Raw genomic sequence first — 13,014 nt, 5'->3', positions numbered from 1 at the left:
TCTTTCTTTCTTTCTTTCTTTCTTTCTTTCTTTCTTTCTTTCTTTCTTTCTCTCTCTCTCTCTCTCTCTCTTTCTTTCTCTCTTTCTTTCTCTTTCTCTCTCTCTCTCGCTTTTTTTTGTTTTTGTTTTTGTTTTTTTACCTTAAACTATTAACGGTTAAGAGACGTTTTCCTGATTTATAATGTTTGTATACCTGGAAGGTCATAGCCATTACTAGATACGCCCCTGGTCTCTGTCATTTTGTTTTTTTCTCTTTAAATATGCATCTACCCTTGTTCAAAATTAAAATATCTAGGCCAGGTGTTGTGGCTCATGCCTGTAATCCCAGCATTTTGGGCGGCCACGACGATCATCTGAGGTCAGGAGTTCGAGACCAGCCTGGTCAACATGGCAAAATGCCGTCTCTACTAAAAATACAAAAATTAGCCAGGCATAGTAGCACACGCTTGTAATCCCAGCTACTCAGGAGGCTAAGGCAGCAGGATCACTTGAACCAGGAGGCGGAGGTTGCAGTGAGCTGAGATTACACCACTGCACTCCAGCCTGGGTGACAGAGTGAGACTCTGTCTCAAAACTAAAAATAAAAACAAAAATACTTAGAAAGGAACACACGGAATAGAGGCGAAGCTCTTGGCTTGTGGCCTGACTCCCTCTGCTGAGGTCTGCAGCACTCTCAGTTCCTTTTCATGGGCAACAAGAACCTATAGCTACAAATCAGTTATGGCTTACTCATTCCTTATCGGGTCAAAAATAAATCACTCAAAAGAAATTAGTCACAGCAATTTTTTGGACTCTGTGCCAAAAGAGATCTTCACCTCTTAGGGGAATTTCCCTGTTAAGGTTGCTGTCTTACCCTCAAAAGCTTCTTCAGACCTGCCTTGCCCCGTGGTGCCTCAGCTAGTGGCTCTGAGTCCCTAGAGCTCTGGGACAATAATGACAGGACTCGATATATAGGTAAAGATGTCTCAAAGTTGTTGAGTACATCAATAAAACCACATGATCTGACCCAGGTAGCAAGAAAGCGAACTTTGACAGTGATAATAGAGATGCATGGCACTGAGAAGAAATCTAACTTTGGTCCACATTTTAGAAATCTAACATATGGTCCACATATGGGGTGTCCTTTGCTGTCTATAAAGCTGGAGTTGCTGAGAATAGGACTCCTGTTGTACCATCATGTTGCTGACTTGGTCTGTACTTCCGAAGTCAGTGCAACCCTGCAAGTTGCAGCTTTAATGTGATTAATAGTGGTTTCCACACTGGCAACCAGGTGCAGGAGCCCATGATTCTTGTTGTTGGTGCAGCTAACTTCAGGGAAGCCTCGTATGCACAGGAGCTGAGGTTTATCACAACCTCAGCTGAAGAATGTTTTTAAGGAGAAACATGGGAAAGCCGCTACCAATGAAGGGCATGAAGAGGGCTTTGCTCCTAACATCCTGGAGAATAAAGAAGCCCCAGAGCTGCTACAGCGTGCACTTGGGAAAGCCAACGACACGACTAGGGTTATAATCGGCACTTACCTGGCTGTCTCACAGTTCTTCAGGTCTGGGAAATATGATTTGGACTTTAAGTCTCCTGATGGTCCCAGCAGATACATTTGGCCCTGTACAAGTCCTTGATCAATGATGGGTAGTGTCCATCAAAAATCCCTTTGAGCAGGATGTTGAGAAGCTCAGATGAAGTTCACTGCCAGTGCACGTATCCCAGTAGTGGGGGGATCATCTCATTGACCAACCTAAAGGAATTGTGCACCTGCCTCCTGCTTAGGTGAAGCAGGTTGCCTCTGTGTCCTGGTCTATTCCAGAGTGTAAGCTGGTTCAGACCCGCAGGAGGTGTGTCAGGGGTTCCCATTACTCTGAGGAGACTGACCATGCTTCCATTGCCACCCTGGTGGTGGGGCTGTGCACTGGACTGATCAAAACAGGTGCACCTTGACAAACAGAACTGGGCCAAGTATAGTCAGCTCCTCAGAAGTAGAGGGGCTGGATAGCAAAGCTCAGTTTGCCAGTGAGAAATTCAGAGATTCTCTAGCAGAGTAAGCACTGGGCAGGCAAGTCGCTGAGCTCTTCAAGCTCTGGAAAGCTAATTAGACATCTACTTCAGACAGCTCAAGACAGCAGAACCAAACTGGCAGGGCCCTCAGGCTGTTACCCCTCCTTTTCCCAAACCCTGTGTTTTTCCTCTCACTGCTTCACTACAACTGCTATATGAGAGTCAAGCTTGACCACCTGGAACCCCATTTAGAAAGCTCTGCTCTTAAATCTAAGGCCAGAGGCTGGGTGCGGTGGCTTACACCTATAATCCCAGCACTTTGGGAGGCCAAGGCGGGCAGATCACAAGGTCAGGAGATCGAGGCCATCCTGGCCAACATGGTGAAACCCTGTCTCTACTAAAAATACAAAAATTAGCTGGGCGTGGTGGCGCGTGGCTGTAATCCCAGCTACTCGGGAGGCTGAGGCAAGAGAATTGCTTGAACCAGGGAGTCGGAGGTTGCGGTGAGCTGACATTGCACCACTGCACTTCAGTCTGGTAACAGAGCAAGACACTGTCTCAGAAAAAAAAGAAAAATGTAAGGCCAGAATAATATATATGTGTGTGTGTGTGTGTGTATGTATGTGTGTGTGTGTGTGTGTGTGTGTGTGTGTATATATATATATATATATATATATATATATTTTAACAAAGTCTCACTGTCGCTCAGGCTGGAGTGCAGTGGCATGGATCGTAGCCCACTGCAACCTGGAGCTCCTGGGCTCAAGCGATCCTCCCGCCTCAGCCTCTTGAAATGGTGGCATGAGCCACCATGTCTGGCCAGAAAACTCATTTTTCTAACCTTGTTTCACAACAAGTGTTTATGGAGCCACTTATACCTTTGGTGTAGTCCTGGAGGTTGTTGACAGGCAAGATCCTTGGGGATTTAGTGCACAAATAAAAAAATCATTATTTAAAAGAAAAACCCAGAAAACAAACAAACATACCATAGGTTTAGGACAATACATCTGGCTTTACTTATTTAAAAACACTGCAGTGTCTTCTTGACTTCTTGTTCTTTTTTGTGTTTGCTTTTTGTTTTTCTGAGACAGGCTCTTGCTGTGTTGCCCAGGCTGGAGTGCAGTGGCACAATCGCAGTTCACTGCAGCATTGAACTCCCGGCCCAAATAATCCTCCTGCCTTAGTCTCTTAAAGTGCCGGGATGACAGGTGTGAGCCACCACACCAGGCTGACTTCTTAATCTTGAATTTTACAAGGATTCTAAAGGGCATTGGGTAGTTCTAGGATATCTAAGACCTTGAGGGAGGGTGCATTCCTCTGATTTTTGTGCCTCTGCCAGCAGTCTGGCTTCTAACAAAGTGGTCAGGGGATGCTGACTCACGTGAGACTTCTGGCAAAGTGTTCCAGAGGGAAGAGGAAGAGACCAGTGTCCTAACTCCTCCAGAAAGACTCATAGGACAGCACTGGCCTCCAGCCTGCCAGAGCGGGAGGCGGGGGGGATCTTGTTTTTTACATTCACCAGTGAAAAGGTGCTCAGAGAGAAGCCTGGGCTTGCTTTGCCATTGAAAACCCCTTTGCTGGAAATGACCAGGGAGGGTTCATGTTTTATAACAAAGTATATTGTTTCATTTTAAATTAATACCTTAACCTCCTGCTGTCCCAAATGAGGTTGGGTTGTTCTGACGTCCAGCTTTCTCCCAAACCCAGACTTTTCCTATCAATGTGTTGTTATCACACAAACAACAAAGATAAAAACAAAAATGTTTTCGTCACTTTACTATAGCACCTCATTAAAAATTTTTCTTTTAAATCCTAATAAATACAATTCTATATTCTGGGATTTTTTTTTTCCTCCTTAGTGTAAATATTTTAAATTTCTTCTTAATTCCCATAATTGTTTATAATGACTGTCATCTATTGAAGTGATATGCTATGTTATTGTTACGGTTTAAGGATTTAGGTTTGCAAGTTTTAAAGGTTATATTACAAATAATACTGCCATATACATCACAAAGAGTTTCTCCTTTCTCTTTAGATGATTTTCTTGTGATAAGTTTCTTGGAGTAGAGCACTGGGTCAGTGGATATGACCTGTACTGCCACGTTGTTCTTCTGAATGATTATTCAGCATCCTATGCCAGTGAAAGATGAAAAGTGAACAGCTTAAAGGTTAACTCTTGAATGCCCAAGGGAAGACTTCTCAGCCAATTATATGTCATCTTATTTATTTAACTATATATTATTTCATCTACTTATTTATCTATTTTTAGAGTTGAGGTCCCATGTTGCCCAGGCTGGTCTCAAACTCTTGATCTCAAGCGCGATCCTCCCACCTCAGCCTCCCAAATAGCTGGGATTACAGGCATGAGCCACCACACCCAGCAATATATAACAACTTTGAAAAAATTTTAGCTATACAACTTTTAATCATTGCTGTTTCTTTCTCTTGCTAGTCATGTAGGCAGTTAGGAACATTTTAACCATCAAAATAACAATGAAACTGAACATTTTTATTGTGTGTTTACAGTTTACAAAATATTTTAATATCCAGCAGCTCAGTTAATCCTTACAATACTTGGTGAAGCACCTGGAATAGGGATTACCATTTCCTCCATTTTCAGACAATGAAAATGGAAAGTAGAGAATTTAAGGTCAACCGGATGGAGACGCAGCCACAGCATGCCATGTTTTCGGGAGACATCCTGACCACCTCCTGCTCTCTTCCTCTTTTTCCCTGCCTAGGACTTCGGAAGCCCACGGTCCATCACCTCTCGGTGTGACTTGAGGGCAAACCTTGTCAGAAATGGCTGTGGAGGTGAGATAGAGAGCCCAGCCAGCAGCTTCCATATCCTGAGGAGCCTGCCCCTCAGCAGCAAGGGTTCGGGCTCTGCGGGCTGGGACGTCATTCAGATGACACCACAGGAGATTGCCGTGAACCTCCGGCCCGGTGAGTTGCCCACAGAAAGGGCTGGATGCTCTGGGACCAGGAAGGCCCATGGAGGAGGTGGGACTTGTTAATAATGGGACAGTGAGTCAGGCCAGGCTGAGAACAGAGCCACGAGATGGTGATGGGGAGGCGAGGCTCAGACCTCAGGAAGCAGAGTATGTTCTTATTGATGTGTCTGTGGATAGGCTCCTGTGGACAGAGGAAGATCTTTGCTATTTTTAAACAATTGTGGTGAAATATACAAAACATTTACCATTTTAAGCATTTTCAAGTGTACAGTTCAGCAGCATTAAGTAAATTTACAATATTGTATAAACATCAGCAGTATCTATTTCCAGAACATTTTCATTGTCCTAAACAGAAAATCTATACCCATTAAACATTAATTCCTCATTCTCTCTTTCCCTTGGTTCCTGGTAACCGGCATTCTACTTTATTTTTTATTTATTTTTATTTTTAAATTTTGTTTAAATCAGGGAGCAACTGATGGCAGAAATTACAGTCATTCACGGTGTAGTGGCTGCCCACTCTACTTTCCGACTCCGAACTTGACTAGTCTAGGTACCTACCATAAGTGGAATCATCCAGTATTTGTCCTTTGAAGTCTGACTTATTTCACTAAGTGTAATGTTTTCAAGTTTCACACATATTTTGGCATATGTCAGAACTTCATTCCTTTTTTGGCTGAGTAATATTTCATTGTATGGGTGTATCACATTTTGTTTATTCATTTGTCTGTCAATGGACATTTAGGTTGTCTTCAGCTTTTGGCTATTGTGAATAATGCTGTGGTTTATTCTAGGAGGATGCTGGTAGATTTACTCCTTAGTGAATGCAAGTTGTTCAGGAAACACACCACTTTTAGGAAAAAGTGTTTTTTCCCATCAGCAAATTCCATTTGAGTCTGTAGCATTCTGGAAGGACAAACTTTTAGAGTGGATATTTTTTTTTGTGACCCTCGGGCCCTGCAAGCCTTAGAGTTGCTTACTATAAGGAAATGGTAATATAATTACTTATAATGTAATATAAAGAAACAGTTTTGCACACCTACTATGTGCTAAACACTTGACCTAACTTTAAGATAGCTATCTTTTTTTTTTTTTGAGATGGACTATCGCTCTGTCACCCAGGCTGGAGTGCAATGGCACAATCTTGGCTCATTGCAACCTCCACCTCCCGAGTTCAAGAGGTTCTTCTGCCTCAGCCTCCCTAGTAGCTGGGCGTGCACCACCATGCCCAGCTAATTTTTTTTTTTTTTGTATTTTTGTAGAGACAGGGTTTCACCATGTTGGCCAGGCTGGCCTTGAACTACTGACCTCAGGTGATCTACCCTCCTCAGCCTCCCAAAGTGCTGGGGTTACAGGCATGAACCACCATGCCCGGCCAGGTAACTCTCATTTTACATACAAGGAAACAACCTGCTCAAGGTCTCTCAGTTAGTAAGCAGTGAATGGATTCAGCCCCAGGTCTTGGTAACCACAAACCTGTGGTTGTTTCTAGTTCACCACTTTTATATCGAATATTCTGCGTATTAGAAGCCTTGCAATGTCAAAGGGTTGGATGTGCATGTGGCTAAATTGGAAAGTATTATTCTCTTGGGAAGGGGCAGATTTTTTTCACATTTCACTGATTTTTTGCCGTTTTCTTCTATCCCATGGTCTAGGAAACAATTGGCAGTAACTGTTTGTAGATGGTTTATGTAGACTCCAGGGAAGCTTATAGCAGTGGAAAGATCATGGATCTGGCTGGCGCTCTTCGGTTCTAGCTCTGCCTCTGTCCCTAGCTCGGAGGCCCTGGGCAAGTTACTCCATCTCTCAGCATCTTAGGGTCTTTGTCACCTTTGTTCCTCATGGGCGTGTTCAGAGGCTTAAATGGGACTTTTTGTATCAGTGAACTTTTCAAAGGTAAAATTTTTATTATTTTCAAAGAGCAGTGGCCAAGGGTGCCAGATGGAGGTTTGACCAGGGATGCCCAGTGCCTTGGAAATGGATTTAGCACAATGCTGCATGTGGCAAGCACTCAGTAAAGCTTGTTGTTGTGGTTATCATCGTATGGTCTGCACCATGAGTTTTTAAAGAAAGAGCTGCAAGTCATCATACGTTGAGAAATGTTTTATTTTGTCTATTTTAATTGTCTTGAAAATAAGAAACAAAAGAAGAGTGTAAGATGGCCCTGCTGGATAGAGAAGCCTAAACTATTGGGTTGCCTGCCCAGGTATCAGTGTTGAGATTAATTGAAGTTAGGATTTTTGCAAACCTTCTCACTGTAAGCGACACTCAGCCTTTTTAGTGAGATACTGAGTTGAGAGAGAAAAGGAAGGGAACTCTTACAGAGTTGTGTGAGTGGGTAGAAAAAAGTCAGCTGAGCCTTTATGTGGGCAGATGGTTGGTGATGTCCTCTGAGGAAAGAGAAATCTCTTATATGAAGACAGGCTCAGGGTCAAGGGTTTGGACCTAAAGGGGATATAGGAGTTGTTGTAGACTATTAATATATATTGGAACGTTGTGTTGTATAAGAATAGTGTATTGACTAATGTGAGTGCCATATCTTCTCTTTTATCATAGTAACAGTATAGCAATAGCACATGAAATTCTAGAAAAAAATCCACTTTAACATAATATTATTTTTCATTTTTACTATGTCCTCTGTCTTTATTCACCTCTTTGTATTTTTCATATACTTATTATCATAACGTATGTATAATTGTGCTATTTTCATTCAATAATCTTTGAAAATGAGGACAAAAATTCACACCTCCAAAAGAGTTTGTAGTTTCAGAGCCATTGTGGAGGAAGGTTTTAATTTACATTTTTGGAACTCCTTATCTAGAATAGCTCTCAAAGCCTGTGGTGTTCTCTCCAAGAAGTATCCTTTATGGTGGCAAATCTCTCTTCTTTAGGGTAGACTTAACTTAGGAAAGAGTTGCATCACACAAATCCAAAGATGTCCACACTTTAATAATTCCAGTTTTTAAAATCAGAATTAAGGTGTGAGTGTGAGCAGAGATGGTTGTCTGGTTTGACTATCAACTGGCCTTTATGGCAGTCCCTGTAGAAGAGTTAGAGAGTTAGAGAAGGCCAGGTATGGTGGCTTATGCCTGTAATCTCAGTGGTTTGGGAGGCTAAGGAGAGAGGATTGATTGAGGTCAGAAATCTGAGACCAGCCTAGGCAACATAGTGAGACCCTGTTGCTATGGGGGAGACTGAGGTGGGAGGATCCCTTGAACCCAGGAGTTTGAGACTCCAGCCTGGATGAAAGTGAGACTCTAAACAATAACAACAACAACAAGAACCCAAAATAAAAAGCAAGTGATTTGAGTAACGACCGGTTTGTATGCAATCCCATATTTATGCATAAAGCTCAACATATGCTCAATTAAAGAACAAAATCATTCTTATTTGGCATAGTTACATCTCCTGCATAATAAGCATTATTATGATATGGTTTCTGGTATTAGAAATAAAATGGAAACCATGACCCTATGTTTATACAAAAATACAATGTGGGTGCTGTGTGCAGCTCTGTCTTGTGGAAGGTGTCATGATGGAGAGCCCAGTGCTGGGGGTGTCAAGTGGACGGAGGAGCTGACTGCCTTCTGGAAACACACCCAGACTGTGAAGAGGGTTCAGTCTGAAGAGATGAAGACTAGGAAGAGATCTGATGAAAATATGAGTTCCTAAGACCTACAAGCATTGTGAATATGTTTCCCAAATGTAGAAACACTTGAAACCAACGATGCCTGTTACAATTTTGAAAATATAATTTTAACATTTACAAAGAGAAGTGCAGGCAAACCCCAGGAATTTCTTTGGGGGGAGAGAAAAATGGTATGTCGCAGTTAGCAAAATTTTCAGTTATGCAAAATGCATATTTGCCTCAGGGTATTTCCCCCCGACTCTGGAGAGGGCTTTCAGTTATATAGGGGTTGATTTTTCATATATCTATCTATATATATATAGAGAGAGAGAGAGAGACAGTCTCGCTCTGTTGCCCAGGCTGGAGTGCAGTGACATAGTTTCAGCTCACTGCAGCCTCCCAGGTTCAAGTGATTCTTATGCCTCAGCCTCCTGAGTAGCTGGGACTAGAGGCGCACACAACCACACCTGGCTAATTTTTATATTTTTAGTAGAGACGGGGTTTCACGATGTTGGCCAGGCTGGTCTCGAACTCCTGCGTTCAAGTCATCCGCCCACCTCAGCCTCCCAAAGTACTGGGATTACAGGCATGAGCCACTGCGCTGGGCCTCCATTGTATATTTTTAAAAATGCTTTTGTGTCTCCTCCCTTGCCCTACCCCCCATGCCTCATAATAGTTATTTGTTGAGTGAAATATAAGACTTTGCCAGACTTATCGCAGACTAATCAAGGACAAGCCTCAGCATAATATGAAAGACACTTTATGAAGGCAAAGTAATTGTTCCAAGGTAAGTCTCAGGAAGGAAATAAAAAGAATTTCTATCTACTTTAAGCAGGACTTTTTAGTTTTTTTAAATTGAGATATAATTCACAGACCATAAGATTCACCATTTTAAGGTATACTTAGCATATTTGCAAGGTTGTACAGTCAACACCACTGTCTAATTCCAGAACATTTTCCCAAGAAGAAGTCCCACACCCATGAACAGTGACTGCCTGTCCTACTGTCTCCCACCCTCCCCTTTCAGCCCCTGCTCTCCACCCGTCTACTTTCTCTCTCTATAGTTTTGCATATTCTGGGCATTTCCTATACATCGTATAATGTGTGGCTCTTTTAGCTGATTTCTTTCACTTAGCAACATGTTTCAAGGTTCATCCATGTTGTAGCATGTAGTTCATTCCTTTTTATGGCCAAATAATATTCCATTGTATATGTATAGATATACTATATTTTAGTTGATGGACATTTGGGCTGTTTCTACTTTGGGACAATTCTTTTTTCTTTTGTTTTAATAACCCCACAGTTAACATCCTATACTTTGGGGCAATTATGACTAATGCTACTGTGAACATTCATGTACACACTATTATGGGGACATATGTTTTCAATAATCTTGGGTCGATAGCTAGGAGTGGAATTGCTGGGTCATATGGTAATTCTATGTTTAACTTTTTGAAGGACTGCCAAGCTTTAGGTAAGATTTTGTGTAAATATGGGATCATGTTTTCCATTTTATTTCAATACTGGAAACTACATGTCAGGATAAGAACCTTAGAAAAAGTCATTAACAAAGAGCATAAAATCCATAAGAAAGGACATAAACTTGAAAGTAAAGCTTATTGAGAATGGTCAAAAGCTAAAGGTGGTTTTGAAACACTGAGCAATTAAGAAGGGTTTATAAGTCATTATTGGCCTCAGTCCTTCAACCTCTTAAAAAAATGACCCTTGATTGGTAGCTTTCTTACATTTTGAAACAATTTTAGACCTACAAGAAGTTGCAAAAATAACACAGAGATGTTCTATGTACCTTCCTCTGCTGCCCTCAATGATAACATCTTAATACAACAAGAGTACTTTATTAAAACCAGGAAACCAACACAGTTACAATACTATTAACTAAACCACAGGTGACTGGTTGCTTTTGGGTTTCCTGCCAGCCCCTGTTTTTTTCCTCCCTTCTTCTTCCAGGTTCTACTTGGAAGTGCCAGTTTTTAGGTGTTGCTTTTGCAATAAAGTTGCCACCCTGGGTGACAGTGTAGATAGCTTAAATAGATGAAGAAAGTATTTTGATGATGGCTGGATAAGGGGTTATTTTAAAGGAAACTAGAGGTATAGAGCCCTGGGCTTGGAGGCAGACACTGTGGAGGACAACCATGCCTTCAGGTGACTTGTTCCTTTATTCCATCGGTCAACAGTCACAATTCTGAGGTGGGAAGGGGGTGCAGTCAGCCTGGCATCCTTGTTCTAGACCAGTGAGGCAATACTTTGGTTCTAGATCTGGATTTAATCCTGGGAGACTAAGTGCCTTCTGCTGTAGTGACTGGAAGAGCTGTCTGCTCATTTATAATGTGTGCACCAGGGCCCTAATTTTCTGTTCAGTTGTAGTCCTGTTATAATAGAGTTGATTTTTATGTTTCCCTTCTTTCTTTCAGTTTCCAGCACAGAATAGTACTTCTAGGGAATCAAAAACCACTTGCATTTATTTTGGGATGGCAAGGGTCTTTATTTGCTGAGGTACTACTTTGTCTTAACACTGAACAAAATCAGTCTTAAGAGTTTTTGGCTCAAAGACAGGAAACCTGAGGGAAAATAAGAAAGCAGAAAAAATAAAAATTAAAACAAAGTTTTTGAGGCTGGGCATGTGGCTCACACCTATAATCCCAGCACTTTGGGAGGCTGAGGGGGAGGATCACTTGAGCTCGGGAGTTTGAGGCCAGCCTGGGCAACACGGCAGGACTTTGTCTCTACTAATAATTTTTAAATTAGCCAGGCATGATGGCACATGCTTATAGTCCCAGCTACTAGGCTGAGGCGGGAGGATTGCTTGAGCCTGGGAGGTTGAGGCTACAGTGAGCTGTGGTTGTGCCACTGTACTCTAGCCTGGGTGACAGAACAAGACCCTGTCTCAAAAAAAAAAAAAAAAAAAAAAGTTTTTGCTGGAATTCTCAACTCACTCTCTAGAAATATTTGTTATTTGATATATATCCCTAAGGAAAATGCCAACTTTTCACTTTTTATTAAAGGCAAGGCAGAGAGAAGAAAGCTTTAAAAATACATTTCAGATGGAATGCTATTTGATACCTGATTATAGTGGAAGAACCTGCACTTACAAACTGAGCAGCACAGAAATTCTGTACAAAATGCAATTGGAGCTGGATACTCTGGAACCAGGAACAAGCAGAAGGACATGAGAGGGGCTGCCTGGGGTAGCACATCACAGGTGCCAGGTGATCAACTTCTCTTTTGAGTTTGCCATTTCTCTGGTCCTGCTCCTGGTCCCGAGGCTGGCAGGAATTACATGCAACAGCCCCAGAGAGAAGGGATATAGCCACAGGGATACATGAGCCTGTAAGCCTGTAGAGACCCTAAGTGGAGAGGGAAGGAACAGAGAAGGATGAATCCTGACACATGGGCCGGAATGGTGTCACCAGAGACAGGCACAGACCAAGACAGGCAAATTAAAGACAAGACGCACTTCCCACACTGCTGGGCAGCACAGGAGGTGGCGACTGGCTGAAAGTCTCAGGTATTTTTAAAGGAAAGCAGTGTGGCCGGGAAAGAGTTGGAAGGGAGGAGAGTGCTTAGCGTGCATGGTTCTGAAAGTGTACCCAAAAGTGGAACACATACTCAAGACCTTCTCTCAGCAGAAAGTGCACTTCACATGCAGTAATGGCTTCACCTTCAGGCTGCTAACGTTAGAGGCCTCCCTTTTTGGGGAGTTGTTGGTACACTGGAAGCTTGACTCCCACAGCACGGATCTGACCAGGAATGTCAGTCCCTCCAGGATCTGCTGACAGAACATTCTGTCATTGCCACCGCCTATTCAGGAGTCTGTGGCATTTAAAATCAAGCATATTAGAGGCAGCAATAAACCCTCATTCTGAACATCAGTGTTGTTACCGTCTTTCTTACATCCCTCTCTTTCTGGAAAAATGGGACAGTATTTCTTTTTAACAACTTCAGCCTTCCTTTGGGAAGGGATGTGTGTGTGTGTGTGTGTGTGTGTGTGTTTTCTTACTGATCAATTTCTCTTAGAATGTAATGCCAAGAAGTTTCTTGCTTCAGAATAGATAGCCTCTTAGAATACAAAGGGACCTATATATCATGCTTCTTTCCCTCAGCCTTCATGTCTGGAAAATTTAGGGTTAAATTTGTATGCCCAAGGCTGTAGCTGTTGAAATTCAAGTTGCTGGCAGGATTTGCTGTCTCTCTTTTTATCCTCACAGGAAATTGCTTCAGTAATTGACTTTTGGGAAAACCGAGGCCAAAGTTTTCTTTGTATAGGAACATTTGTGTGGTGTTTATCTCTTTTAATCCCTACAATAGTTAATATCCTCCCTACTTGACTCAGAAACTGAGCAGTGAGTTGAAAGGAGCCTGAGTTCTCCCTAGTCCTTGGTAACCAGGTCTGGATTCAAACCCAGCTCTCCTGCTTCCAAG

The 13,014-nt window shown here is 42.3% G+C and overlaps 1 protein-coding gene across 2 annotated transcripts in view; it reads left to right on the top strand.

Annotated features, from left to right (window-relative positions):
- ITGB5 (integrin subunit beta 5) overlaps positions 1-13,014 on the top strand; it is a 122,408-nt gene that overhangs the window by 22,825 nt on the left and 86,569 nt on the right. For both annotated transcript variants that reach the window (XM_023215082.3, XM_023215076.3), the window contains exon 3: positions 4,734-4,938. In XM_023215082.3, coding sequence (XP_023070850.1) covers positions 4,734-4,938 — 205 coding nt within the window. The remainder of the gene's footprint in view (positions 1-4,733; positions 4,939-13,014) is intronic.

The sequence above is a fragment of the Piliocolobus tephrosceles genome, chromosome 2 (genome assembly GCF_002776525.5).
Source record: "Piliocolobus tephrosceles isolate RC106 chromosome 2, ASM277652v3, whole genome shotgun sequence".
NCBI lineage: Eukaryota > Metazoa > Chordata > Mammalia > Primates > Cercopithecidae > Piliocolobus > Piliocolobus tephrosceles.
This window is presented reverse-complemented; position numbering and strand designations above follow the sequence as displayed.